Source organism: Ambystoma mexicanum, chromosome 1p (genome assembly GCF_040938575.1).
Source record: "Ambystoma mexicanum isolate Mex_15411 chromosome 1p, UKY_AmexF1_1, whole genome shotgun sequence".
Classification (NCBI taxonomy): Eukaryota; Metazoa; Chordata; class Amphibia; order Caudata; family Ambystomatidae; genus Ambystoma; species Ambystoma mexicanum.
Window position 1 is genome coordinate 410,331,644 of NC_090921.1, and position 25,384 is coordinate 410,357,027.

At 50.1% G+C, this 25,384-nt stretch overlaps 1 protein-coding gene across 2 annotated transcripts in view; it reads left to right on the top strand.

Moving 5' to 3' along the window:
• SIN3B (SIN3 transcription regulator family member B) overlaps window positions 1-25,384 on the top strand; it is a 1,409,802-nt gene that overhangs the window by 867,355 nt on the left and 517,063 nt on the right. For both annotated transcript variants that reach the window (XM_069649207.1, XM_069649206.1), the window contains one exon: window positions 10,732-10,915. In XM_069649207.1, the coding sequence (XP_069505308.1) occupies window positions 10,732-10,915 (184 nt within the window). The remainder of the gene's footprint in view (window positions 1-10,731; window positions 10,916-25,384) is intronic.

Genomic DNA, 25,384 nt, shown 5'->3' on the forward strand with positions numbered 1-25,384 from the left:
TCTGCCCTTTGCAACTTATCCAGAACAGGGCTGCCAGACTTGTACTTGGCCTCAAGCCCTGGGATCGTATCTCTCCAGCCCTGAAATCTCTTCATTGGCTCCCAGTGGCTCCAAGAATTAAATTCAAGACACTTTGCATTGTCCACAAGGCTTTCTGGGGCCTGGGTCCAAAATACCTTCGCTGGGCCTCTGTAAATACCTTCCCTCCCAAGCTCTTCGCTCCTCCACCTTTAATTCCTGCAGGGTCAGTCGTTTTTCAAAGAAACGAGATGGGGTTAGATCTGTCTTTGGCTGGAGCCTCCCTCTGGAACAGCTTCCCTGCCACCCTGAAACTTGAGGAGAACCATCTGTGGTTCCGAAAGCACCTCAAGACCTTCCTCTTTGCATCTGCCTTCGCTCCTCCTCTCCTCTGCTGATCGGTCCTATCTCTGTATTGTACACCTGGTTGCCCTCTGACTTCCGGGCCGAGGTACCGGCTCACCCCGTCACCCAAACGCACTGCCTCCTGGCAATCCCTTGCTCTGAGAGCTGTATCTGTAACTCCACAGTGTCCCCCCTTCTTATGCCCCCCCAAACCACCACCGGTTTCTGTACTTTTCAGGCACACCCTGTCTGTTACCTTAAACCTAGCACTCGCCACTGCTGGCTGCACTACCATTGTTCGTTATTATTATTTATTCATTTTACTTACTATATTATTTACTTTTATTCCTTTACTCAGCACTTTCCCCTTCTCCCCACCCCTCCACCTCCCCCTTTTTCCCTCTCCCATGCACTTGCACATTCTCAATGTCACTCGGCCTAGTAAGATCATTGTTTTATTCTCCCTTGCCTCATCACGCTCTGAAACACTTGTGTACTGTATGAGCGCGATACAAATAAAATATCAATATCAATTTGGACCTTATCGCGTAAGCAGAACCACACCGTCATGGAAGTCTTTACTGCTGCAGTTCCTTCTTCGTATTGTTCTTCAATGCTCCTGTGCGGCCCACTTCATCCCATTACTTGGATTAGCTATTCCTGTTCCTGATATTTTTCTTCATCTCAGTACTTTTCAGGACCTTGAGGTAGTCTACTTTACAACAGCACATAGGCCTAGTCTCTAAAAGCGATTAGCAGAGGAAGGAGAGGCTAGAGTGTGTGGGGGGTGTGATATTCCAATAAGGTCTACACAGTAGATAGTCCTTACTAGGAGGCAGTGGTGGGCAGTCTCTCATGCGAACACACATACATACTCACACCCATAACACACCCCCACCCACACCCTCAGCACACCCCCAACATAAAAATACCCTACTTACCTTCACGCTGGTTTCCTGCGGCGCCAGTGCCCTTTCACTTCCGTGATCGGGAACCAATGCCGTAGGGGGCTGCAGGGGTGTCCCCCGCAACACCACGCTCACTACCACACAGTATAGTGAGCAGGGTGTTTCGGGGGACACCCCGGCAGTTTTCTTTTTTATGAGCAGATTGGGAGCAGGTGCAAGTGGATCTAGGTCACCTGGCCTAAACCCCGCCCACCTGGTACATCCCTGCCTGTCGCTCTTTTTCACCACTTAGCAAGCCCCGCCCAACTGGTGCCTTCCTGCTTGCCGCTCTTTTTCACCACTTAGCAAGCCCCCCCTCCCACCTGGTGCCTTCCTGCTCCCCGCTCTTTTTCACCATTTAGCAAGCCACGCCCACCTGGTGCTTTCCTGCTTGCCGCTCTGTTTCTCTACTTAAGGAGCCCTCCAGTTCTTTTCCTTTGCAGATGGGGAGCAGGTGCAAGTGGACCTAGGTCACCTGGCCTAAGCTCCGTCCACCTGGTGCCTTCCTGCCTGCCGCTCTTTTTCACCACTTAGCAAGCCCCGCCCAACTGGTGCCTTCCTGCTTGCCGCTCTTTTTCACCACTTAGCAAGCCCCCCCCTCCCACCTGGTGCCTTCCTGCTCCCCGCTCTTTTTCACCATTTAGCAAGCCACGCCCACCTGGTGCTTTCCTGCTTGCCGCTCTGTTTCCATACTTAAGGAGCCCTCCAACTTCTTTTCCTTTGCAGATGGGGATCAGGTGCAAGTGTATCTAGGTCACCTGGCCTAAGCCCCACCCACCTGGTGAGCCCACATCTGCTCGCATGAGCTGACGTCAATTTGATGCAGTTAAAAAAAGGCAAAAAGGTCCACATCCTGTTAATTCAAGAATGAGATTGACTAATGACTTCGAGCATTGCATATAAACTGATGCAAGTGATACATGTAAAGTTTTTTTGACAGTGGATTTCAAAACAGACAGAATACATTTAGCTGGGTGTAGGCATTGCAAGCAAAATTACAACAGAATGCAAAAGACATGTAAACAAAATATACACTTCGTCAATATAGGGAGGTCAATCTCAATCAAAGGCTGGCTGGAGTAGGCATAGATGCAAAGACTGAAACAGAGTGAATTAGTTAAAAAAGAGATTTCACCCTATAGAGAGATTTAGGCCTTTTTTGACAGTCTAGGCAATGTATCCATATTTGTTCTAGCTTACGTAGCATAAGATCAGTCACCTCCACGAATTGGATTTCTAGCCGTCTGTAGTATGAACCAGAACTGATCTTTAGAGCTGTTTCATGGTTTTAAAATGTGCTACCATGGGTTTATCGACTTGATTTTTGATCCAGGATTTATGCTCGCATATGCATTGGCGTATTTCACACTTACTTTTCCCTGCATATATCAGACCACAAGGACATTTTATCTCATACACTAACCATTTTGTCTTGCAATTATTGAAAGTATTAAAGCTCCATGTTTTTCCATTCAATTCAATATCCTTCATATCTTTTGTGAGACAGCAGACAAAACATGATCCGCATCTGTAATGTCCTTGGTCTGGAGGTAGATTCCACAGGGTGGTTTGGGTACTCACTGGTTGTAAAGTTTCCTTGTAAGAGTGAACTAGGCGACCCTTAAGGTTTTGGCTCAGTTTTAAAGGCGAAACGTGGTTTTTCTGGTTTAAAAGTTGGTTTGGATAGTGTCCCAGTGACGTAATATCGTTTTTCTTAGAAGATTGCTGAGAGGTGTGAAGGTGGTAATGCATGTGATTTTGTCGCCAGTTTTTTCTCTGGGAGATGGAGACAGACAAGAATCTCTCTTTGTATGTTTAGTTATCTTCCGTGCTCTGCATATGATATGTCCTGGATATCCTCGCTCCGTAAGGTGACCTGACAGTTCTTTGCTTTTGATCTGAAAATCGGATATGGTCGTGCAGTTACGTCTTAGCCTTAAAAATTGGTCATATGGCAGGTTTTCTTTAAGCCCTGCAGGGTGGAAGCTGGAGAAGGCTGGAAGTGTGTTTTTGGATGTAGGCTTCCTATATAGGGTGGTACCTAAAGTGTTGTCAGTTTTATAGATTTCGAAGTCCAAAATCGTATACTGGTTTTATCATAATGCATCGTGAACTTAATGGAGTCGTTCTGTGCATTGAGCCATAGGGTCTTCTCTATGCTTTTCCATATCATAAAAACGTCATCTATATATCGATGCCGGCACCGCAGATGATTCTTAAGTGTTGTTCTCGTGGTAGATGGATTGTTTTTCAAACATATCCATATAAAGATTTGCCACGTCAGGGGCAAACGTAGCCCCCATGCTGGTTATGTGGCATTGTTGGTAGAATTTCTCTTTACAGAATGTCTCTTTATAGATAAAGACGTTTTCCATCAGTGCAAGAGAGTGGGTAGTCTTTTGACTCTGCACTTCTATCCTCTTCACAGAAGAAGGCATTTTCTCCATCGATGACCTTTCAGAAATCGTTGAAAGACATCCACGATGATTCAGGAGAGACTTTCATCCTAATCTTCAAAAACCCATCGCTGTCCCCGTAGACAGTCGTCGACACAGTCAACGACTACAGCAAGAACTGCAACCTCGAAATCCTAGTAGACGACCATGGCAAAAGCCACAACACCAACCTCAATCAATCCCGTTGACTGCCATTCGTAGAGAATCCACTGCTACAACATCGACCTCTAGTAAATCTAGTTCATAGGTTCACATGCTGTGAATATTCCCTGGCATCGGGCTGGTAATCCTCGGTTACCTTTTAGATTTCCTGTGCTAAAAGCAAGAAAAACGTCTATCACCCTAGTTATGGGTAGTTTTAGTCCGAACCAATAGGACCTTGAGTATCTAGAGCCTTTTCCCTCTCCCTCCATTCAGATTCTAACCATGTGTTGAAGCTGAGGGAGTCCCCTGGTTTCTCTCCACATAGAATCTGCGAGCTATATCTTAAGAAATAGCATTTTTCTGTTCTTCATTGGAATCTACTGTGGCCTAAAAAAACTGATATGAAGGGGATAAACATTCTGCACCATCTGCAGAGGTCTTCGCTCCAAGACACTCAAAGATAGGAACCGCAGGCTGGTATGCTGGCTGAAGGAGGGGGAACTACGCAGAGTACCCCTCTGACATCGAATCGACTTGAGCATGGCCACCCCCACTCAGAAGCGACCATGGCCTGAGAGGGCCAGTGTTAGGGAGAATTCTCTGTTAAGGCTAATTTCCCAAACCTAGTGAGTCCCCCAGCAGCTTTGCTGGATTTTTGCGGTTTCTTTTTTTCTCCTGCTAAGAGTGAGACTATCTTTCTCCCACTCTTAGGCATGATTTGAGAATGTCCTTTGACTATGTAATGTGTTTTATGGGCTATGGGGTCTTTTACTCCATAGGGCTTCATGTGTTTTTGGTATGTGTGTTACACAGTAACACAGGGGTGTCATAGTGACACCCAGGGCATGTAAAGTCACCATTGGTTTTACTAGTCTCAAATTGTGAACAGAACCAGTACAAACCATCGTATTGTGGAAGTACTGGTAGGGGTAATTCGATTGCCCCTGGGTCTGTTTTCCAAGGGGGCACTGTCCAGTCCCCCCTTGTTCAGTTTCTAGCTGGTGGCAGTGGATACCACGCGAAATATTCCACCGGAATATTTCCTATGGGATTTTCCCATTCATTTTAAACGCACCACTTTTTGGTGCAATGTTAAAGATACCGCTGGGTTATTTATTTAATATTTATTCCCCGGTTGGGTCTTTTTGCCAGGACTCGGTTTTAAAATGGTGTTTGTGTTCGCCTCTGCAACTGTAACCCAAGTCGAGCCCTTTGTTCCACTTTTTGGCGGGCTTCTCCACAGAAGCCCTCCAAATGATGTGCCACTCTGTCTGGAGTCTACAGGATGTGTGGGAGGGGGGTTAGGCACCCTGGACTGAGTTGCCTTGGCAACTCGAGTCGCACTCTTGTGTGATTGGCCCAGTGGTGAGCCGCCCGGCTCACCACTTAGCATGTTTGAGTGACAGCTAGGCTGATGAATGGGGGTTTTGCTGCATAAAAGCAGGGCTTTGGGGACTGGAACTTCAGAATACGCCACAGGACCTAAAGAATCCAAAGAGGGGAGAAGCTGAGCCATCTACAACGATGACACCACCGGTGGAGCCCTGCTGTACGAACTCACCACTTCCCCGACGACAGAGGAGATCTTCTTCCAGGAGAGTCTTCTTCCCTTTGAGCTGGTGGGACCAACCAGTTCGCCTTTTTCACCTTCCTGGATCATCTCGTGGTCGAATCGCCCGTGCCAAGCACCCCGGATAGCCACGCTTCACCACTACCGCGAATAAAAAGGTTGTACCTTTTAACCGGGAAACTCCGCGGCTGGTTTCTTCCCTGGCAGTGCAACGACCTCCAGCTTTCCTCCACGTCGAGATCTTCTCTTCCCCTGGACGAAGCCAAGACTTGCACCCGCTGCCAGGAACAACCTCCCCCGCTGGAGCTTTCTCACCATTTCAGGTACTGTGTCCCGCCTGGTCTCCCTTGCAACAGATTGTCCAAGGTGTCCCGTAAATCCTTGACTCTCTCTCCTGGGGTGACCTCGAACCTGCTAACATTACCTTTCTGACTTGATCCAACCTCTTTTGACTTTTCTGCAAACACTTTGAGTGCATTTCCACTGTGTGATCTTGGGCACATTCCGCCTTGCTCTCCAAGAGTGGGCCTGGCCTATGAACTTTTTGCTATACTGTAGACCCTGCCTTTCTTGACTTGCTGTGGCTTCTTAAGTGTTGGTACTGTGTTAGTTTCCTATTCTGCCTTTTCTCTCCCGTTTTTAACAAATTATTGGAGTGCCATCTACGGTTACACGCTCACCTCTGTTTTGCTAAATAAGTGGTGTCTTAACCTAGACTTGTCGAATAATTAACTAGGGAGGTGTATATACTTTTAGTGACTGTGTTTGAACTTGCTTGACATATTAGTGCCAGTGTATTTTTACAAGTGTGTTTTTAAATAAATAATTATATACTTTTATACCAAAGCTCTGGTCAGTGTTTGCTTGTGCTACTGTATTTTTAGCCCTATTGTGTATACTCTATATACTGCCTAACTCTTCTTGAGAGAAGTCTGACTGCTCAGCCACAGCTACCAGGTAAATCTGGGTGGTGCAGACTGCTACCAATTGGGTTTACTGCTTAATCCTGTAGTTTTTGCAGTGGTCTCTAAGGGAACTGCACAGGTTTCTGCCTAACAGCCAGGTCAGAGAAATAGCCACCAAAGAAGATCGAACTGGGTATCCCACGGTTATGAGCCATCTGTGAGTGAAAACAGGCCTTCCAGGGACCCTGATAGGCCATCGTCACCCGGAGATGGGCGGTCGTCACTGGGTGTACTAACGGGTAGCCCGGCACTGAACATGTCGACGACAGAGCCACCCTCTGGCAGGTCGATGAAGCCAAAACACAAAAATGGATCCAGCTCAGTGGAACAGTCTTTATGGTCGTTGAAGACTTCCTCCTCGTCAGGGGGGTAGAGGGGTGATACAAGGAACACCCTATATCCCCAGGACAGGCGAAGCACAGCCACAAAGCACTGCCGGCAACCACAGGCCCCTTCCCGTCGACTACACCCTTGGTTGCACCAAAGGGGCACCATAAACAGGGCGATTCAACCTTGACAGGACCATAACGGGAAACACCTAAGGTAGGCCCAACTCCAGCAAAGCACAAGAACAAACCAGTTTTCCGATGAAGCACCAGAAGACCAGATCCACGAAAGCAAAGGCGCACGAAGAAGGGCCACACGAAGACGGACGCCCCATCACTGCCTACGACTTCTGGAAAAGGAAAAATCCCAACAGACTGGGTACACAAAGTCACAAAAGAGCGTCTCATCGACGCCCTAGTCGACAGACAAACTAAAAATTCCACAAGAACAACTTGTACAACCTCTTGAACCAATATTGCTTACTTTGTCCCATGACCTATGGTCGTCTAGTCTCACGATTAATCCTTCGATGACTGCCTCGTGGGCTTTCTGCCGCCGAAGACATCCACAACTGCTCGGCGACTGTCGGCCGCGTGGCCTCAGCCCTCCGGCTAGGCCCTTACAGTAGGGAGCGTGGGGCCCTGGGCTTATTCTCCTTCAATGTATTTCCTTTTCCCTTCTTTCTCGGTTTGGTCTGGCTGCCGTCAACCTCTGCTATGGAGAGAATGCCCTTTAATTTTTGCCCGTCGTGTAACGGCTAGTTCCCTTGGAAGGACACCCATCGCCGTTGCAATCGTTGTCTACCTCGAGACCACGATGAGCGCTCATGCAAGTCCTACAAGCTTTTTCGACTGAAAACCGTGAAAGACAGCCGGTCTAAATGGTAGGCAGCCTACACATTGCAGGTTGAAAGCCATTCCCCTGTTGGCGCCATCGCTTCGGACGACTAATCCATCGGAAGCCATGGCTCCAAATTAAAAGTAATCAACCTTTTGGCTGAATCTTCAGGCTCCCAAATGCCCGTCCCGTCAGACAGGCCACAGGCTCTGTTATGGGGAGTTCATACCCTGGCGACAAGGGCACACGTGCACCACAAATACCTAAATACACAACCCCTAAGGCCTCCTCCACAGAGTCGTCGAAGAAGCGCGCAACGCTAACAGGGCTGCCGAAAACTTCGGCGCATCCTGAACCTCGCGGATTGGTGCCCTCCACGCAACTGTGTTTGCGGCATGTGACTGGGCATTCTCCAGGAAAGGGCGTTCACCCAAAGAAACATACAGTCCCCGACACACCGTCCAAGGTCGTGCAAGCACCTAAGGCTTCGGTGGAGTCGTCGACCACGACAGCGCCATCGGGCGCATCGGGACCTTATATTCAACCGTTGAAAATATGCAAAAGCCTTGTAGCTATTTATTTCGGCAGCTACAGAACACAAGGGTACCCACTCTCGTCGAGAGGAGTATTCCGAAACCCCCCAGCCTCTCACGAAGGCTTTATTAGGAGCATCTCCCCCTTCTGGGCAATCCTTTCCACCTCCAGAGAGTTACATTTTGAATCTCAATATACACACGATAATCATGTTTCAGAACACATTAATTCACCTTAGGCTATAAAATATATAACATGCTCTGGTTGTAAGCATTATGGGTGGGATGCAGTCCAAACGGGGTGGTTAAAATGCATTAAATAGCCATGTTTTTAGAATTTTCTTGAATTGGATGTGTGATATCTCACCACGGATACTTGTGGGGAGAGTATTCCATAACTTTGGGGCAGCAACAGAGAAGCAGGAATCTCTGGTTCTAGAATTCTAGAAGCGCGGGACACAAAGCAGTGAATCATTGTCCCGGAAGGATAGCTCAGCAGCAACGTGCTAGCCTTCGAAACAAGGCGACACGAAGCAACACAGGTTCGATCCCCGGGTCTGCGCTTAGTATTAAGCGTGTTATAAATACGCAACTAAGAGACACATACCTGTAACAGTGCCTCGATGCCCCCGGGCTGTGTGAGCACTTTAAAAATGAAAACCAATAAATAAATAAAACGAATTGTTAGATCTAAGGAGCCTACATGGTGTTTTACACTTTAGGCAAGTGTTTAAATAGGTTGGGGCATTTTGTGAGATACATTTATGCGTGGGAGGAAGAGTTTTGAAGAGAATCCTGGCTTGTATGTTGAGCCAATAAGTCTCTGCTGGTTTGAGAGAGATGATCACTTTTTTTTATTCCTAGGGCTGCTCTAAGAGCCTTATTTTGTAACAATTGTAACTTGGTCAGATTTTGCTTAGTTGATCCTAATAGTAGGATGTTACAGTAATCCAGGTTAGACAAAATAAAGCTCTGGCAAGCACAATGCGGTGTGGAGAGGAATTGCCGGCTGAGGGATGTGAGCTTGGCTGTGTATTTAGTGGAGGACGCAAGGGAATTGATATGTTTGGTCATTGTGAGACTTGTCTTAAATAGTCCCCTAAAGTTTTCACTTGGTTGCAAATTGCAATGGGTTTGTCATCAATGATGATAGATTTGTAATCTTGGGGATTTTTTTTCAGTTGGGCTGGTGAGCCTATGATAAGTTTCTGTTTTTTCGCCATTGAGGCAAAGGCTGTTAGAGGCCATCCAGCTTTGGATAAGGGAATAGATATTGTTCATGGTGATGGTGTCTAGGTCTTTAATACCCGTGATTGGCATAAGTATCTGAGTATTATCAGCAAAATTAGTATAGATGAATTGCATGGCATCCAGAGTAGAGAATAACAGTTTAGTATAGGCATTGTATAATGTGGGAGAGAGGTAGGATCCTTGTGATACTCCTAGAGGTACTGGTATAGGATCAGCAGCTTCCTCACCTATGGCAACTCTAGAAGTTCGTTCTGATGAGATTGATTTAATCCATGCGGTTGCATTTGGAGAGAATTTGAAGTTATTCGTAAGGGATAGGCATAGTTTGTCGTGGTCCACTAGGTCGAACGCAGCGGACAGGTCAAGCAATAGGAGTATACTAAGTTTGTCTGAGTCTCTAATAGTCCATTTGAAATAAGTAGGACAGTCTCCGTGCTAGGTTTGGTTCGGAAGTACGATTGTCTTTCACCTAATAAATGGTTGTTCTCTAAATGCGCTTGGACTTGATTATAACAAATGTCTATTATTTTAAGGAGAAAGTGAACTGTGGTGATGGGTCTGTAGATGCCCAGACTTGCACAGTAGATTGAAAATACTTAATTGCTGATATGTTCTCATTGCACGAGTACATTTCAAATGCAGTTTACTACATACATGCTATTGTGCAAAAATGACTACATGGCTTGAGCTAATGCTCAACCTCACCCAGGCTGCCAAGACTGCACACTTGTTTGCATGCCATGGCTGCTTTTCACAAGTTGGGTGAATCGCTTTGTATTGGTTTGTGTATAATCCGTTTCTGCTCAACAAAAGGGCTGCCAAGACTGCACTCGGTCGCCATCTGTCAACATTCAAACTGACTTCCTCTCACTGAAAAAAAGTTGCGGGATAAAGGTTTTTTGTTTGTAAATGTGTTCTCGCTTTAGCACCCATTCTTCAGTTTCGTGGGAGCCCAATTCATGTTGAGAACTACGGGGTGAGCATGTGGGTAAAGTGAGGAACAAGGATAAGGGTGGGCAGCACTCTGGAAGCTCACAAATCCCGTTTGAATGGCGCCTATTTTGGGAAGAACCCCTGCCAAGGTGCTAATAGACAGTAACATTTTGAAAAGCCCTCCCAATCTTTCTATTGCATATAAGAACTTTGATTCATTACAAGGGCTATATAGATTGTGCATTACCATCCAAGTGTATTGGTGCAGGTAAACAAACATCCCTCGGAAAACAAGCATTCTGTTTTATATCAAACCCTAATTCTATTCTGGTATTTAAAGTTCTGGAAAATGTAAAATGCCTCACAAGCAGTGCTTTGTTTAATTATGTGAGTTTCTCTCTGCAGATTGAAAGCAAAGGAGGAGGAGTGGCGGGAAGCTCAGCAAGGTTTCAATAAGATCTGGCGGGAGCAGTACGAGAAGGCTTATCTTAAGTCGCTGGACCACCAGGCAGTCAACTTCAAGCAGAATGATACCAAAGCTCTGCGCTCCAAAAGCTTACTGAATGAAATTGAAAGTGTCTTTGATGAGGTGAGATCTAGGCCACTGATTTACCAGTTCCCCTTGAGTGTGCCATATCTCTTGATGACATGAGACCAATAAACTCTTAACTTGCTGCTTCAAGTAGCTTTCGTTTTATATTATTCTATAATTACTTCAGGGATCGAAATTAAGATTGGATGAGCAGGAGCTAAATGCAGCTCCTAGGTATCCTGTATTAACCACTGAGTAGGAGATACCACTGTGGAGCTAGGATCTGTCCATTATTTATGACCCCTTATGCTTTGTCATATAGATGTGTCCTAATGCATATTAAAGATTGTCCCAAATGCAGTCCCACACTGTCACATATGTATGTTTGTTCAGCATCAGTTTGCCGGGGGAGACAAAGTAGTTCCTGGTAGATGTTTGTCAAGCTAGCCAGGCTCTTCTGAGTTAGAAGCAGGAGTTAAGTGCTCCCAGCTCCCCTCAATTCTGAACCCTGTTACTTACCTTGATGTTATTCGAAAAGTTGTACAAAAAAAAAAAAAATTCAATGGATTTGCCACGAAGTAAAATACATTTTTTAACATTTTAATTTCTTTAGTAAAGGCCTTAAAGTAGAGTTTTTTTCAGGAGTATTAATCCAGCAATCAACAAGGCATCTATTTAGGAAAATATATAGATCTGTAACTTTATGTCAATGCATTTTACCTTACATTTTGACGCAATATTTGCTTACTGCGCAGGTCCCAGACTGTCATCTTTAGATCTAATCAATTGATCGATCGCTCTAGTTCAAGTGCCCCGGCAGCAATAAATTATACCCAGCTAACCTCTGACAGCAGCTGTGAGAGCTATGCTACGTCCCTTGTCAAGACATTGGTGCACAGCATAGAGAAACGTCCTCTGTCAGCATCTCCTAAATTACATTTCGGCAAGCAAAGTGCAAAAGTTATTCTTTCAATGCCAGAACATACTTTATTGGTTTTGTCTTTTCGCACTTCATAACACTTTATAGTTCTTTAATTCAATCAATGCAAGCAGTAGATACTGGAGCATATCCATATGTTTAGTGTTAAAATGTAAAATACATTGATTGCCGCCATTAAAACTGTTTGCAGCCTCAACTACTGAAAAAACGGATCACTCACCAATAGGATTTCTTTTATTAAAATGTATCCTAGCAAAGTAACAATCTCATATGAAATAATTGTCCAAATTAATAAAATAAAATGTTATTCTCTTTGACAATCATTTGAAATAATTTCCAAAAGTGTTAAATGTATGCTTATTTCGAGTCAGTTCTTTCTTTTGAAATGGCGGTCAAATTCATATTTCGAGGGGATGGGGTCCTCCGACGTATTCCATATCTGACAGGTAATCACCACAGCTGTGCTGCTTCGCAAAGTTTTCGGCATTGCGTCCTGCGTCAATGACATTGATACGCTGTCCTCGGGGGGCCTCCGCCGAGCCGACGTCACCGGATGTCATAAGTAGGACGCACGATGCCCGTAGCCTCAGTTCCGTTTTTTCCGCGAACGTGTTCGTTTCAGAGATCTCGACGCGCCTCGGTTCTTCTGAGATTTCTTTCAGTTCTTCGAACCTGGTTTGTGAAGATTGTATCATGTATTCCTCTTCTTCCACCCCGCGGTCGGGTTTCAAGAAGTGTCGGGACTGCGGTTCCAAGATGTCGCTAACAGACCCGCACAACGCCTGCCTCTGGTGCCTCGGGGAGGACCACGCTACAGACGATTGTGACGAATGCTAGTCGCTCACGTCGAAGGCCTTGTAGGAGCGGAAGAAGCAGCTTTCGGTAGGTAGGGTTTCAGACCCCGTAATCCGAGGTCCACTGGTCCTTCGACCGATGATTCAAGGGGCGACTCTCCGCATCGTCGGCGTAAGTCCAGGGGAATCTCGGTCCCTGAGTGGATCCTGCCATTCCTCTGCCTCGTTGAGGCACTCGCGGAGCGCCGTCACCGGTTGCCTTCCTCGTCCGAGGACTTTGCCCGTTGACGGGTTGCTTGTCCCAGCAAGCATTCTTCTCCTGCGTGGGTCGCAGGGTTCGGGTCCGTCCGCGCCTTCAACAGAAGCCGGCCGTGACCGTGCTAGTCGCCACTCGCACACCTTTGGGCTCGGGTGGTCGGCGCGATCATCGAGCACCTTCGAGGTCTCGATTGGACAAGGTGGATCGCTCTGGCCATGCCCGCTCCAGGTCCCGGTCCTCAAAGCCCTCGAGACCGTTGTCTTCTTAGAAGACGTTGGCGCCATATCCTTCGAGAGGTTCCCTCGAGGCTCTGAGGAAGCCATCGGCGCAGAGGCCGTCGAAGGACACGCTCGGGGCACCGCCCTCGAGGCCTGTGTCCAAGCCGCCGGCGCCCTCGACACCTTTCGAGGACGCTTTGTCGGAGGTACCCCGTAGACCGGTGGAAACCCTGAGTAAGGCTCTGGCCAAGTCCAAAAAAGTTTTTCCCTTTTTCTGTGCCCCAATTCCAACCTCTGGATTATATTTCTGAGGTGGAAGAAGGGTCTGAGGAAGGTTTGGTTCCTGATGAGGTGCCTGACGACTTATTTGGTTATAGCCAGATTGAAGACCTGCGCCAGTTATTGCTCGACGCCAGTGGTCTGGACACGTCTCCGGAGGTGGAGTTTGGTAGGCCTGAGCCTGGCACGCACGCAGTCTTCGTACCGGCGGCTCATGACGTGTCAGAGTACTTGGGGTGGTCTGCAACACCAGTGGATTTTCTGCAGTATGACCCGACAGATATCTTGGACCAAGGTCCACCAACTGACCCGGTACTGCCATTCCATATGGCCTTGCAAAGAAGGGTGGCGGCGGCTTGGACTGCTCTAGAGTGTCTCACGGCAGTGGGAAAGTCATTGCCGAAAAAATACCGCCCAACCAGTGGCGACCCAGGCTACTTGTCCGTGCACTCCGGAGAGTTTGGTGGTACAGGCGGCTACGGCCCCGGCTAAACAGGCGTCATACCCTACCATCCCTCCTGATATGGACGACAAGCGTTTTGACGGTTGGGCGAAGAAAGTGTTTTCTTCAGGTGCTATGGCTTTGAAAGCAGTCAACTCTGTGTGTGCCCTAGCACGTTTCACTCATACTCTGTGGAATTGTTTCCTTAGCGGCTGAACATATTCCCGAAGGGGAGGAATGGAATGGCCTTCTTGCCCTTGTTCAGGATAGCAAGGATGCCATGTGTGAATCCGTTCAGTCGGGTCTGGATGTGGCAGACTGCGTCAGCCGGTCCATTGCGGCGAGCACCGTAATGCACAGATTTGCGTGGTTGCAGAAGTCGGGGTTTGCTCCGGATGTACAAGCCCGACTTCTCAACATGCCCTTTGATGGTGACAATCTTTTTGACAGCAAGGCTGACGAGAGTCTTGAGAAGTTGCAGACCTCCAAAGCTGCAGCGAAGTCTTTGAGCGCTGCAGTTTGTCAACCTCCGCCTTTTCGTCCTAGGGGACAGCAATGGAGGGGAGGTTCCTTTAGTTATTACTCAACCTTTGGTAGAGCGATGGGAGCTGCAAGTCAAAGGGGCCAACATAGGAGTACCGGAGGTGGAAAACAAGGTACTCGAGGTGCCAAGGCCGCTCGAGCAGTTGCCTCTTTGCCCTCAGGCACTACCGCAGCCACTTCAGCTCAGTCATGAGGCCATGTCCCATGGTACGCCGGTTGGGGGAAGGCTGGCGCAGCATCTTGTAGAATGGCATGCCATTACTTCAGATGCGTGGGCTCTGGAGATCATAGCCCACGGCTACTGTCTTCCTTTCCGGCAGAGGCCTCACGACAATCCACCAGGGAATCTCTTTGAAGTGTCCGGATCCACTCCTTGCGCAGGAAATCAAATCCCTGCTGGAGAAAGGCACCATAGAACTGGTGCCTGTAGCAAAGAGGAACAAGGGATTGTATTCTCATTTTTTGATTTAGAAGAAAGACTGGGGATTGAGACCCATCATGGATATGCGTGGTTTGAACAAGCTCCTCAGGAAGTTCAAGATGGTTACTCTCTCTCAAGTCCTCGAAGCCCTTCAACTTCAGGACTGGTTGGTGTTTCTCGACCTCAAGGACGCTTACTTTCATGTGCTGGTTCATCCCAAGCACAAGAAGTACCTGAGGTTCGCGGTTGGCGACTCAACACTTTCAATTTTGGGTCCTGCCGTTCGGATTGACCTCCGCCCCGAGGGTCTTCACCAAGCTAATGGTGGTTGTGGCAGCGTATCTCAGGAAAGGGTGGATTCACGTCTACCCCTACCTGGACGATTGGTTGATCAGGGCACGCTCTCCCAAGCAAGTCCTGGATCATCTGTCAGTCACCTGCCACTCCCTTCACAGGCTGGGCTTCTCCCTCAACTTAAAGAAGTCCCACTTGACGCCAACTCAGTGGCTCCAGACATCGGAGCAGTGCTCGACACATCCTTGGGGCAGTGTTTGCCTCCCAGGTGAGAGCTCATCACATTCTGCAGATGGTGCACAAGTTTCAACATGCCCAGAGTGTCCCGGCGTTAGAGTTATTGAGGTTGCTCGGCCTCATGGCATCCTGCATTCTTCTGGTGCCAGAGGCCAGGCTGCAGATGAGATCTCTGCAGTGGGCTCTCAAGATGCAGTGGTCACAATCCTCCGGCAGGATGTCAGACCTCGTTCAGGTGCCGCCCTCGGTCGCCCAGGATCTCCTGTGGTGGGCCGTCGAAGGCAATCTGATGAAGGGGGCTCCGTTTTGGCTACCCTGACCAGTGGTGATCATCGTGACGGACGCATCCCTCACGGGATGGGGAGCTCATGCCAACGAGTTGAGTCAGCGGTCGTCGGTCTCCGTCGGAGTCCAGACTCCATATCAATCTGTTGGAGCTGAGGGCCGTTAGGCTTGCCCTGAAGGCGTTTCTGCCGATTGTGCAAGGGAGGAAAGTCCTGATTCTGATGGACAACAAAGTGGCCATGCACTACCTCAACAAAAAGGGGTGGGGGGGGCAGGGTCACTTCCTATGTGCAGAGAGGCGATGCAGCTCTGGTTCTGGCTCAGGAGATTCTCTTGGAGATCTTGGACCTTTGGGGGACCCCACAAGTGGATCTCTTCGCCACCAGTGTGAACCGGAAGTGCGAAAGGTTCTGCTTGTGGGAATTTCCTCCAAGAGGAGCCTTAGGAGACGCGTTTGTGGTGGAGTGGTCCTTCCCACTGCTGTACGCGTTTCCTCCAGTCCTCGTCATTCCGCAAGTGCTGCGTAGCTTACGGAGGTTAGGTTCCCGGATGATCCTCATTGCTCCGGCATGGGCCCGGAGAACGTGGTACCCGGACCTTCTCGACTTGTCCATCTGCCCTCCATGCCGTCTTCCCTACCGAGATGATCTTCTCTCACGGGAGGGGTGGGTCAGGTTCTCCATCCAGAGGTCAAATCCCTCAACCTTCAAGCTTGGCTTCTGAAAGGTTGAGGTATAAGGATTGGGACCTCCCTGAAGACGTGACGGAGGTGTTGCTGTCGGCCAGACGGCCTGCAACAAAGTCCCTGTACTGTTGCCGTTGGAGAAAGTTCTGCGACTGGTGCAGGGTTAAGAATGTGGATCCTTTTTCATGTCATTCCTGTGGTTCTGTCTTTTTTGCTTTCCTTAGCCCACAAGGGCCTGCAAGTGGGTACCATTAAAGGTTACCTGGTGGCGCTGTCCATCTTTAAGCGCTCGTCTGAAGAGTGTTCTTACTTTAAAATTCCTTTAATTTCTCAGTTTCTGAAAGGGCTCACTAATGTGTTTTCACCGTCACCTTTCCAGGTGCCCGGTTGGGATTTGAACCTGGTTCTAAAATTCCTAATGGGTGCTCCATTTGAGCCTTTACATTCTTGTCCTTTGAGACTGTTGACCCTTATAACTGTATTTTTAGTTGCGGTTACTTCCGCTCGCAGAGTGAGTGAGTTGCAGGCACTTTCTGTTAAGCCACCCTTCAGCGTTTCATAAGGACAGGGTTGTCCTTGCAGTCCGTCCTTTGTTTCTTCCGAAAGTTGTTTCAGAAGGTAATTCTTCTGGCATTCTATCCTCCTCCGCATCCTGGTAAGGACGAGGAGAGGCTCCATAGGTTGGATCCTAGGAGAGCTTTAAGTTTCTACATCTCACGCATGTCCCGGGTCAGAGTGGACGAGTAGCTCTTTATAGGATACGCTGGAAGGCGTTTGGGACAAGCTGTTACTAAGCAGACTTTGGCAGGTAAGGACCCTCCGGTTGGCTTACGGGCCGATTTTACTAGGGGTGTGGCTGCCTCTACTGCCCTGCAGAGGGGTGTTACCATTCGTAACATCTGTGAAGCCGCCACATGGGCTTCGGTCCATACTTTTGTAAGACACTACTCCCTAGATTCTATCCATGGGCAGGATCTGGCCTTTGGCAAGGCGGTCCTCTATTCAGCAATTTGATTGCGCATTCTAAATTCTAAACTCGTTTCCCTCCTCCATACGTTGGTACTGCTTTGGGAGTCTGTCATAGATATGGAATACATCGGAGGATTCAATCCCGTCGAAGAACAAGTTACTTTCTAACCTGGTAACATTCTTTCGATCGGATGGTCTGACAACGTATTCCATATCGCTCCCTCCCAACCTGCCCCGCTACTGATAGGCTTTCTGTGGTCATACTGTCAGAAAATTGGGGCCACACGCTCTGGGGAAAAAAACTACAACTGAGGCTACGGGTGTCGTGCGTCCTACTTATAGCATCCGGTGACGTCGGCTCGACGGAGGCCGTCGAGGACAGCATATCGACGCCATCTACTCGGGACGCAGACGCCAACATTTTCCGAAGCAGCACAGCTGTGGTGATTACCTGTCATAGGGCCTCATTACGATCGTGGCGGTCCGGAAATAATGGTGGCGGTAAACCCGCCGCCACCGTTGTTTCCGGACCGCCTGATCCCGACCCCTGCATGCGGGAGGTGATGTTCCCGCCAGGTCTGACCTGGCGGGTTTAACACCGCCCGCCTGCAGGCGGACGAGGAAACACCGGCAGCATTACAAGATGCTGCCGGTGTTTCCATGATCCCGATTCCCATTGAGTCCCATAGGACTCAATGGGAATGGGGATTTACACCATTCCGCCTCCGTGATTCCCGGAAAACCGGGGTTGTGATGCCCCGGTAATTCCGGGAGTCACGGAGGCGGAATGGTAATACGAGTCCGGCGTTAACCAGGCGGTTTTACCGCCTCGGTTAACGCCGGACTCGTAATGAGGCCCATAGATATGGAAAACGTCGTCGGACCATCCCATCGAAAGAACGTTACCAGGTAAGAAAGTAACTTCTCCAGCATGGGGTCTGGCATGGATTCACATGCTCATGAATATTCCCGATCGTCAGGCTGGGAATCCTTGGTAAAGAAAAAAATCAGTATCCGTTTCATTTCTGATCTGTCTGTCTTAGTAGTAACCAATCACTGGTGTCTGGGTCATACTGCCCCAAACCAATAACTGCCCTCTCCGTAAGCCCCGCCCTTGGCAGCCATCCTCAGATTTTTACTGCACGTTCAAGTGTTGGGAGTCCTTGTGCTATAGCTCTCCATCTTTTACTGCGTTTTGCGTTTTTTCAAAGAGTCATCTCATTTTTTTCGGTCAATCAAGTCTCAAGCTCCACCGTTTCTACTTCCGATAAACGGGGACCCGTTTCGTAATTTTCTACGCCCACAAGGGGGAAGTTTTTGTCGAGTTACGCTTCTTGGAGGATTCCAGAAGTTTGAGTCCTACCCCGCGGACATGACTCAGGAGAAAGGAAGCTCGACACCCCGATCAAAGCTGTTTAGGAACTGTCCTGGATGCGGATTACAGAATGTGTTCAAGGAGGACGAGCACTCGAGGTGCCTCTACTGTCTTCACGAGGACAAAAAGCACGTGGAGAAGGACTGTGCGTTTTGCATGAACATGCCGGATCGGACTATGAGGGATCGTCAGACCCGTCTCGCCAACTGGCTGGAAGGCAAGAGCCCAGCAAGTGAGGAGAAGTAGTAGTATGCGCAGTCTTCTAAGTCCTGTGAGGGCGCCCCAGCGACGGGGGCCCAACAGAAGGCAAAGCACTGCAACCCCGCGGGCACCGGCGTAGCCGAACGGTCAGGCTCCTCGGCTGCCAGGCAAGGCACACCTTCACCGACGCCATCAACCACGAGCCAACGCTCTGGCTCGGGGAAGAGAAAATAAGAGAACCCGGCTAAGCTTCTGGAGAGGCCTCGGTCGATCTTGAAGGAACCAGCCGAAGGGGAGCAAGGCGGTGACCCTCCCCCTAAGGTGAAGGCCTCAAGCACGCCCAAGGTGGTGAAGGCCATGATTCAACCAGCCAAGGCCTCTATTGAGGGAGTCGCTGCGACCCTGGCAAAGCCTCTGGAGGCTACCCCAGTGGAGGCGACCTCGGGGCCCAGAGTTTCCCTGCCTCCGCGGAGGGAATCCTCTTTTAAGCCCATCAAGAAGACCCCCGTGAAGACCCCTGTGGGAAAAGAGGGGGGGGGGTGGCCGTTAGGGACACGGAAACAGCCTCCGAGGAGGAGCTGGTCGAAGTCGAAGAGGGACTCTACAAGAATTTGGAAGAGGCCCGGTCCCACTGGAGGGTTCCCGACGAGGGGGACGACGAGAGCGAGGGTGGCGACGACGCGGCCCCTGTGGAGGAGGAGCAACCGTCGCGCCCGTCGCAGCTCGAGCCACAGGATAACTTGGCGCCCATTTTGACGGCAATCCAAGCCTTATGCACGGAGATAAGGATGAGATTGCCCCTACCCCCGACGGATGACCCAACTGAACCGGGTCCGTCGGGGAGCCCTCCAAACAAGGAGGAGGATTCATCCAGCCCCGCCCTTTCAGCCCTCAAGGCCCTTTCAGCCTTTGTCTCCTTCCCCGGTCCAGAGGGATGACACGGGAACAGATATGGCCACGACGGGGACGGATGACGACGGCAGTGACGACGGGACTGACCTCCCGTTGCCGATTCTTCGGGCATCCCCACCCGACGAAATTGGCTCCTTCCACGCCATGATTGCCAGGGCGTCCAAGCTTTTCCAGCTCTGCCCCGAAGAAAGGAAGGAAGGCTTCCTCTACCAACGGCGCGAGGCCAAGAGGAAGACGGTCCTCGCGGTGCCGTTGCTGGATGACATCTGGGACGAGGGACTTGCACTCTTGAAGAACACGTCCACGACGCCTTCCAATGGGGACCGGTACGAGAAGAAGTAACGGGTCCCCGACGGCGCCCCTTTGTGCCTTAGAGCACAACCAACCCCGGATTTGGTCGTCTCGGCAGCGGCCAAGAACAAAGCGAGGGGGGGGGCATCGGCTTCATCTACAACTTCCCCACCGGACGGCGAGGCAAAGAAACTGGACACCATGGGACGGCGAGTCATTTCGTCGGCGGCAACGACGATTAAGGCTGCCAACGCCCTAGCGATCGTGGCCCACTACAACAGGGTATTGTGGTACAAGATCGCCCCCCTGTTGGACTTCCTACCGGACGAGGAGAGGGCAGAGGCTCTGGCGATCCTATAGGAAGGTGGGGTGGCGTCAGCCCACGCCATAACGGTAGCCACGGTCATTGCCGATACCGGTTTCCACCAGTTGGGCACCAGCGTTTGCCTTAGACGGCGGGGGTGGCTCAAGGCGATGGATTTCTGCCAAGACGTGCAAGCCAAGGTTTTGGACATGCCCTTTGACAGGAACAATCTGTTTGGAAAGAGAGTGGATGAGTCACTGCAGGCCATCAAGACCGACAGAGAGACGGCTCGGCCCTTGGGAGTTCTGCAGCAACGGCGGCCGCCCTTTCGGAACTCAGGAGGCAAGCAAGGTGCCTCCAAAGGATTCGGCGGCGGCTCCTCGACGTACCGTCAGGCGGCCCGCTCCTCGTCACAAGAAGCTTACAGGGGACGAGGCAAGTCAGGTGGATCTCGCCGTCGTCGCCAGGGTGGCCAAGGCGGCAAGGCCGCTTCCAAGCAGGACTGAACCAGCTGTTGCGTCGGGCCCCCACCGAAGCACCCCGGTGGGAGGCTGGCTGACGAAGTTCATCAGCATGTGGGAGTCCATCTCCACCAACCGTTGGGTGCTGGATGCCCTGGCCCACTGGCACACTCTGGAATTTCTAAAGAAGTGCCCCCGAATTCCTCCTGTGGCCAGGAAGGAAAACCACGTCCCTCAACTGCTGTTGGAGGTAAGGACGATGCTCAAGAAAGGAGCCATCAAGCTCGTCCCAAAGAGGCTCCGGGGCTCCGGAGTATACTCAAGATACTTCCTCATCGGAAAGAAGACAGGATGATGGCGCCCCATCCTTGACCTGTGTCGACTAAACGGATACATCAAGGCACAGAAGTTCCGGATGGTCACCCTCCAGCACGTTCTGGGCCAGCTGGAGGAAGGCGGCTTCCTATCGTCGTTTGACGTGGAGGTTGCGTACTTTCGCATCCCCATACTAAAAGGACACCGAAAGTTTCTCAGGTTCGTGGTCCAGGGACGGCACTACCAGTTCAAGGCCCTCCCATTCGGATTGAAGTCGGTGCCCAGGGTGTTCACCAAGTGCCTAGCGCCAGTGGCGGCGCGCCTGCAGGGTATCCACGTCTACCCCTACCTGGACGATTGGCTCATCCGAGCAAGAACAAGGGAGCTCGCCGTCGAACACGCAGCGAAGACCGTCCGGCTGTTCACAGACCTGGGATTCTCCATCAACTTCCCCAAATCCCACCTGGCTCCGTCGCAGGTCGCACTGTTTCTGGGAGCCAGGCTCGATACAGTAGCGCGATTGGCCTCGCCATCGGAGGAAAGGACGAAGGCCATCCTGGGCAAGGTGCAGTGTCTGCTGGCCACAGACGTGGCCAGGGTGAGGTCCATCAAGTCCCTTCTGGGGATGTTGTCCTCATTCATCTACCTGGTGCGCCTGTGCAGGCTTCGGATGCGCCCTCTGCAGGAATTTCTCGACGCCCGTTGGACGCAAGCGACGGGCAACTTAGAGGACAAGATCTCACTCAACGAGGTATTCCTCCAAGCGATTCGGTGGTGGGGCACCTGCGCGCATCTCGCGGCGGGCACAGACTTTCAGACCCCAGCACACCAGGTGATGGTGGCGACGGATGCCTCCCTGGAGGGGTGGGGAGCGCACACTGGAGATCTTCACGCGAGAGGCCTCTGGCTCCCGGAGGAGAGGGCTCTCCACATCAACATACTGGAGCTCCGAGCGGTGTTCTGGGCCCTCAGGTCGTTTCTCCCATCCCTCAAGGGCAAGGTGGTGAGGATCTTCACCGACAACACCACCACAATCGCCGACTCGCTCAGCAGGGAGCTGCGCTCATGCCACGAGTGGTAACTGCGGCAGGATCAAGTGGATCGACTTTTTCAACGATGTGGCAAACCCCAGATCGACATGTTGGCGACTAGACGAACTCCAGGTGCCAGAGATTCTCCAACAGGTTTCCCCAGCCAAGGAGCATGGGCGATGCTTTCTCGGTCCCCTGGGACGGCCTGTTCCTGTATGCTTTCCCTCTGTTGCCGTTGCTACTGCGACTCGTCCACCAGCTCAAGCGGTCCCGGTGCAGGATGATCCTCGTCGCACCGGCGTGGCCGAGGCAGATCCGATTCCCGGACCTTCTGGACTTGTCAGCGTCCCCACCAGTCAAACTGTCGACTGACTCAGATCTTCTCTCCAGAGAAGGAGGTGCCATCCTTCATCAGGACCCAGAGTCCCTGAACTTGCAGGCCTGGCTCCTGCAGCACTAGAGTTTGGAGGGTACGATATCCCGGCGGACTGCAGAGAGGTTCTTGCAAAGGCCAGGGCGTCCTCAACTCTCAAGTGCTACAGACATAAATGGAAAAGGTTCTGTGTCTGGTGCCGTGCACAGAAGATTAACCCTCTACGGATTACGGCCCCTCAAGTGCTACCGTACTTACTGTCGCTGGCCAAAGCTGGACTAGCTCATGCTTCCATCAAGATACATCTGGCAGCGATTTCCCGATACACCAGAACTGCAGGACGGTCATCCCTGTGGTCTCATCGCCTGGTGAAGGAGTTTATGAAAGGACTGTTCCGATCGTTCCCGCCGGTGAAGGCTCCTGCCCTGGCGTGGGAGCTCAACTTGGTGCTGGCCAGGCTCATGGGCCCGCCATTCGAGCCTTTGCATTCGACTCTGTTGAAGTTCCTGTCGTGGAAGACAGTGTTCCTTGTGGCCATCAAACCTGCACGACGCGTGGGAGTGATTCAGGTCTTATCCGGCAAGCATCCATACTTGGCTTTTCACGAGACAAGGGTTGTGCTGAGGACTCACCCCTTCTTCATGCCCAAGGTGCCGTTGGACTTCCATCTCAACGAGCCCTTGGTGTTACCAGTTTTCTTCCCTTCGCCGCCGGCCGAGAGGACTTTGCACTCGCTGGATGTAGCTAGAGCGCCAAAGTTGTACGTGCACCGAACGAAGAGTTTTCGGAAGACATCACAGCTGTTTGTGAACTTTGGACCTGTGAACCAAGGGAAGGCTCTCTCGAAGGCTTCCATTTCCAGATGGCTCTCCGGCTGCATCATGCACTGTCACCGGTTGGCAAACAGACCGTTGCCCGGCTGTCCGAGATCCCATTCGACCAGAGCGATCGCTGCTACCACAGCGTTCTTGTCTGGTATACCCCTGCTGGACATCAGCAGGGCTTTTATGTGGAGGTCGACGCACACCTTCACGAGATTCTACTGCGTCGACCGGGATTCCAGGGAGGAGTCTGGAGTCGACCAAGCAGTGCTGCGCAACCTGTTCGCCTGAAGGTGGGCCTGGTTAGGAGGTAAGAGTTGCTTAATGTTGAGTAATGCTTAATGTTGAGCCTTTGCCACCTCCCGTCTTTGTGCATGTGTGCACTGCTATGTATTCTTATATTCATAAGCATGTGAATCCATGCCAGACCCCATGCTGGAGAATGAACAAGTTACTTACCTGTAATTGTTGTTATCCAGCATGGGTCTGGCATGGATTCACATGCGAACCCTCCCTCCTACCCCTCTGCGGCTGTTCACTTGGTCATACTGCCACTTTACGTGCTACCAAATCTGAGGATAGCTGCCAGGGGCGGGGTTTAGGGAGAGGGCAGTCATTGATTGGTGGCAGTATGACCCAGAGACCAGTGATTGGTTACTACTAAGAAAGACAGATCAGAAACAAAACTGATTTTTTTCTTTACCGAGGATTCCCAGCCTGACGGGGAATATTCATGAGCATGTGAATCCATGCCAGACCCATGCTGGAGAACAACAGTTACGTAACTTGTTCCTTGTTCTTCATAAACTTCAGTGTTCACATTCGAACGAAGAGCCTATTCTCACGAAGCACATGGCATACCAGTTAGTTGGGAAAGGTTTGGGTAAAATCTTACAAAAATCTCTATTCTTGACTTCAGTTTAAAATGGTACAATCGCCATGTTGCTTCAGATGATGGGTACAGCCAAGGAGCAAACTGGTCCTGCACGGTTATCCCAGATTCTGGGATGGAAGAATATCTCCGGGGCAACTTGTTTGTCTTGGAAGCAAGACCACGTAGAACACAGGTTCGAACTGCGGTCCCGCGCTTAGAGACAGTTTTCTGCTGTTAAACGCTTGATTAGAGATTAAATAATTAACAGTAACGATCATTCCATTGGATTTATTTACAAAGCATATATAGCGCTTGTATCCAAAGCGCTGAACCTAGTAGTAGTCAGTACAACAGAGATGCAAAGAAATAAAATGAGCAGAAACTCGGCGCACAATGCAGGACTTCAAGAGAAAGGAAGTTTTAATAAGATACAGACTGAAGTAGATCATTTGTAAATGGATTAAAAACGTGCCGGGAGTGATTCTCAAATGGTGTAGAGCATTCCAAAGATGAGGGCCAAGAAGTTGGTGTTAGGGTAGCTTTCCTAAAGTCCTACTGGTAGTAAGACTTTAGTAAGCTACCCCAGTGGTTTGTAGATCTCCAAGTTTTTGTATCAGTCTGTACTAACCCAGAACCTTGATAGAGTGGCAGAGCAGTCAGCCTTTTCTTAAGAGGAATATGTGAGCTGTAGGTAAGTACACTGAACCTTAGTTGGACATCCACATCAAAGAAACTCTTACACTTATAATTTATATAAAATTATATTTATTATTTCTGATGTTTGTTAATCTGCTTAGAATCACATGCTGTGCATAGTCCGACATCCAGTAGTCACTGCAGAGTATTGCATTTTGTTTTTCGTAGTCGAAAAGGGGACATCGACAAGGCGTGTCTGTAACACTATCCTTATAGTGACGTGCAGTGTACCCACAACCCCTCACGCGTCGAGGTCCCTCAGATTGTTTTTTTCCGCCCAGTTATTGGTCGCCTTTATGCGGAGCTCCTCGAGAGACATTGCAAAGTCATTTCCTCGACCCTTGGTCGTTTATTATTATTAACTATCACATAGATCCCTCCCTTGATGTAGCTGCCAAGCTGTTCTCCGCCGAGCAAGATATTCGACGGAGGGACGAGCGGAGGAGATCCTTCGGTGCTGCCGAACACGTGGCCTAGCCTCGCCGGCCTAACAAAGTAGGGAGAGT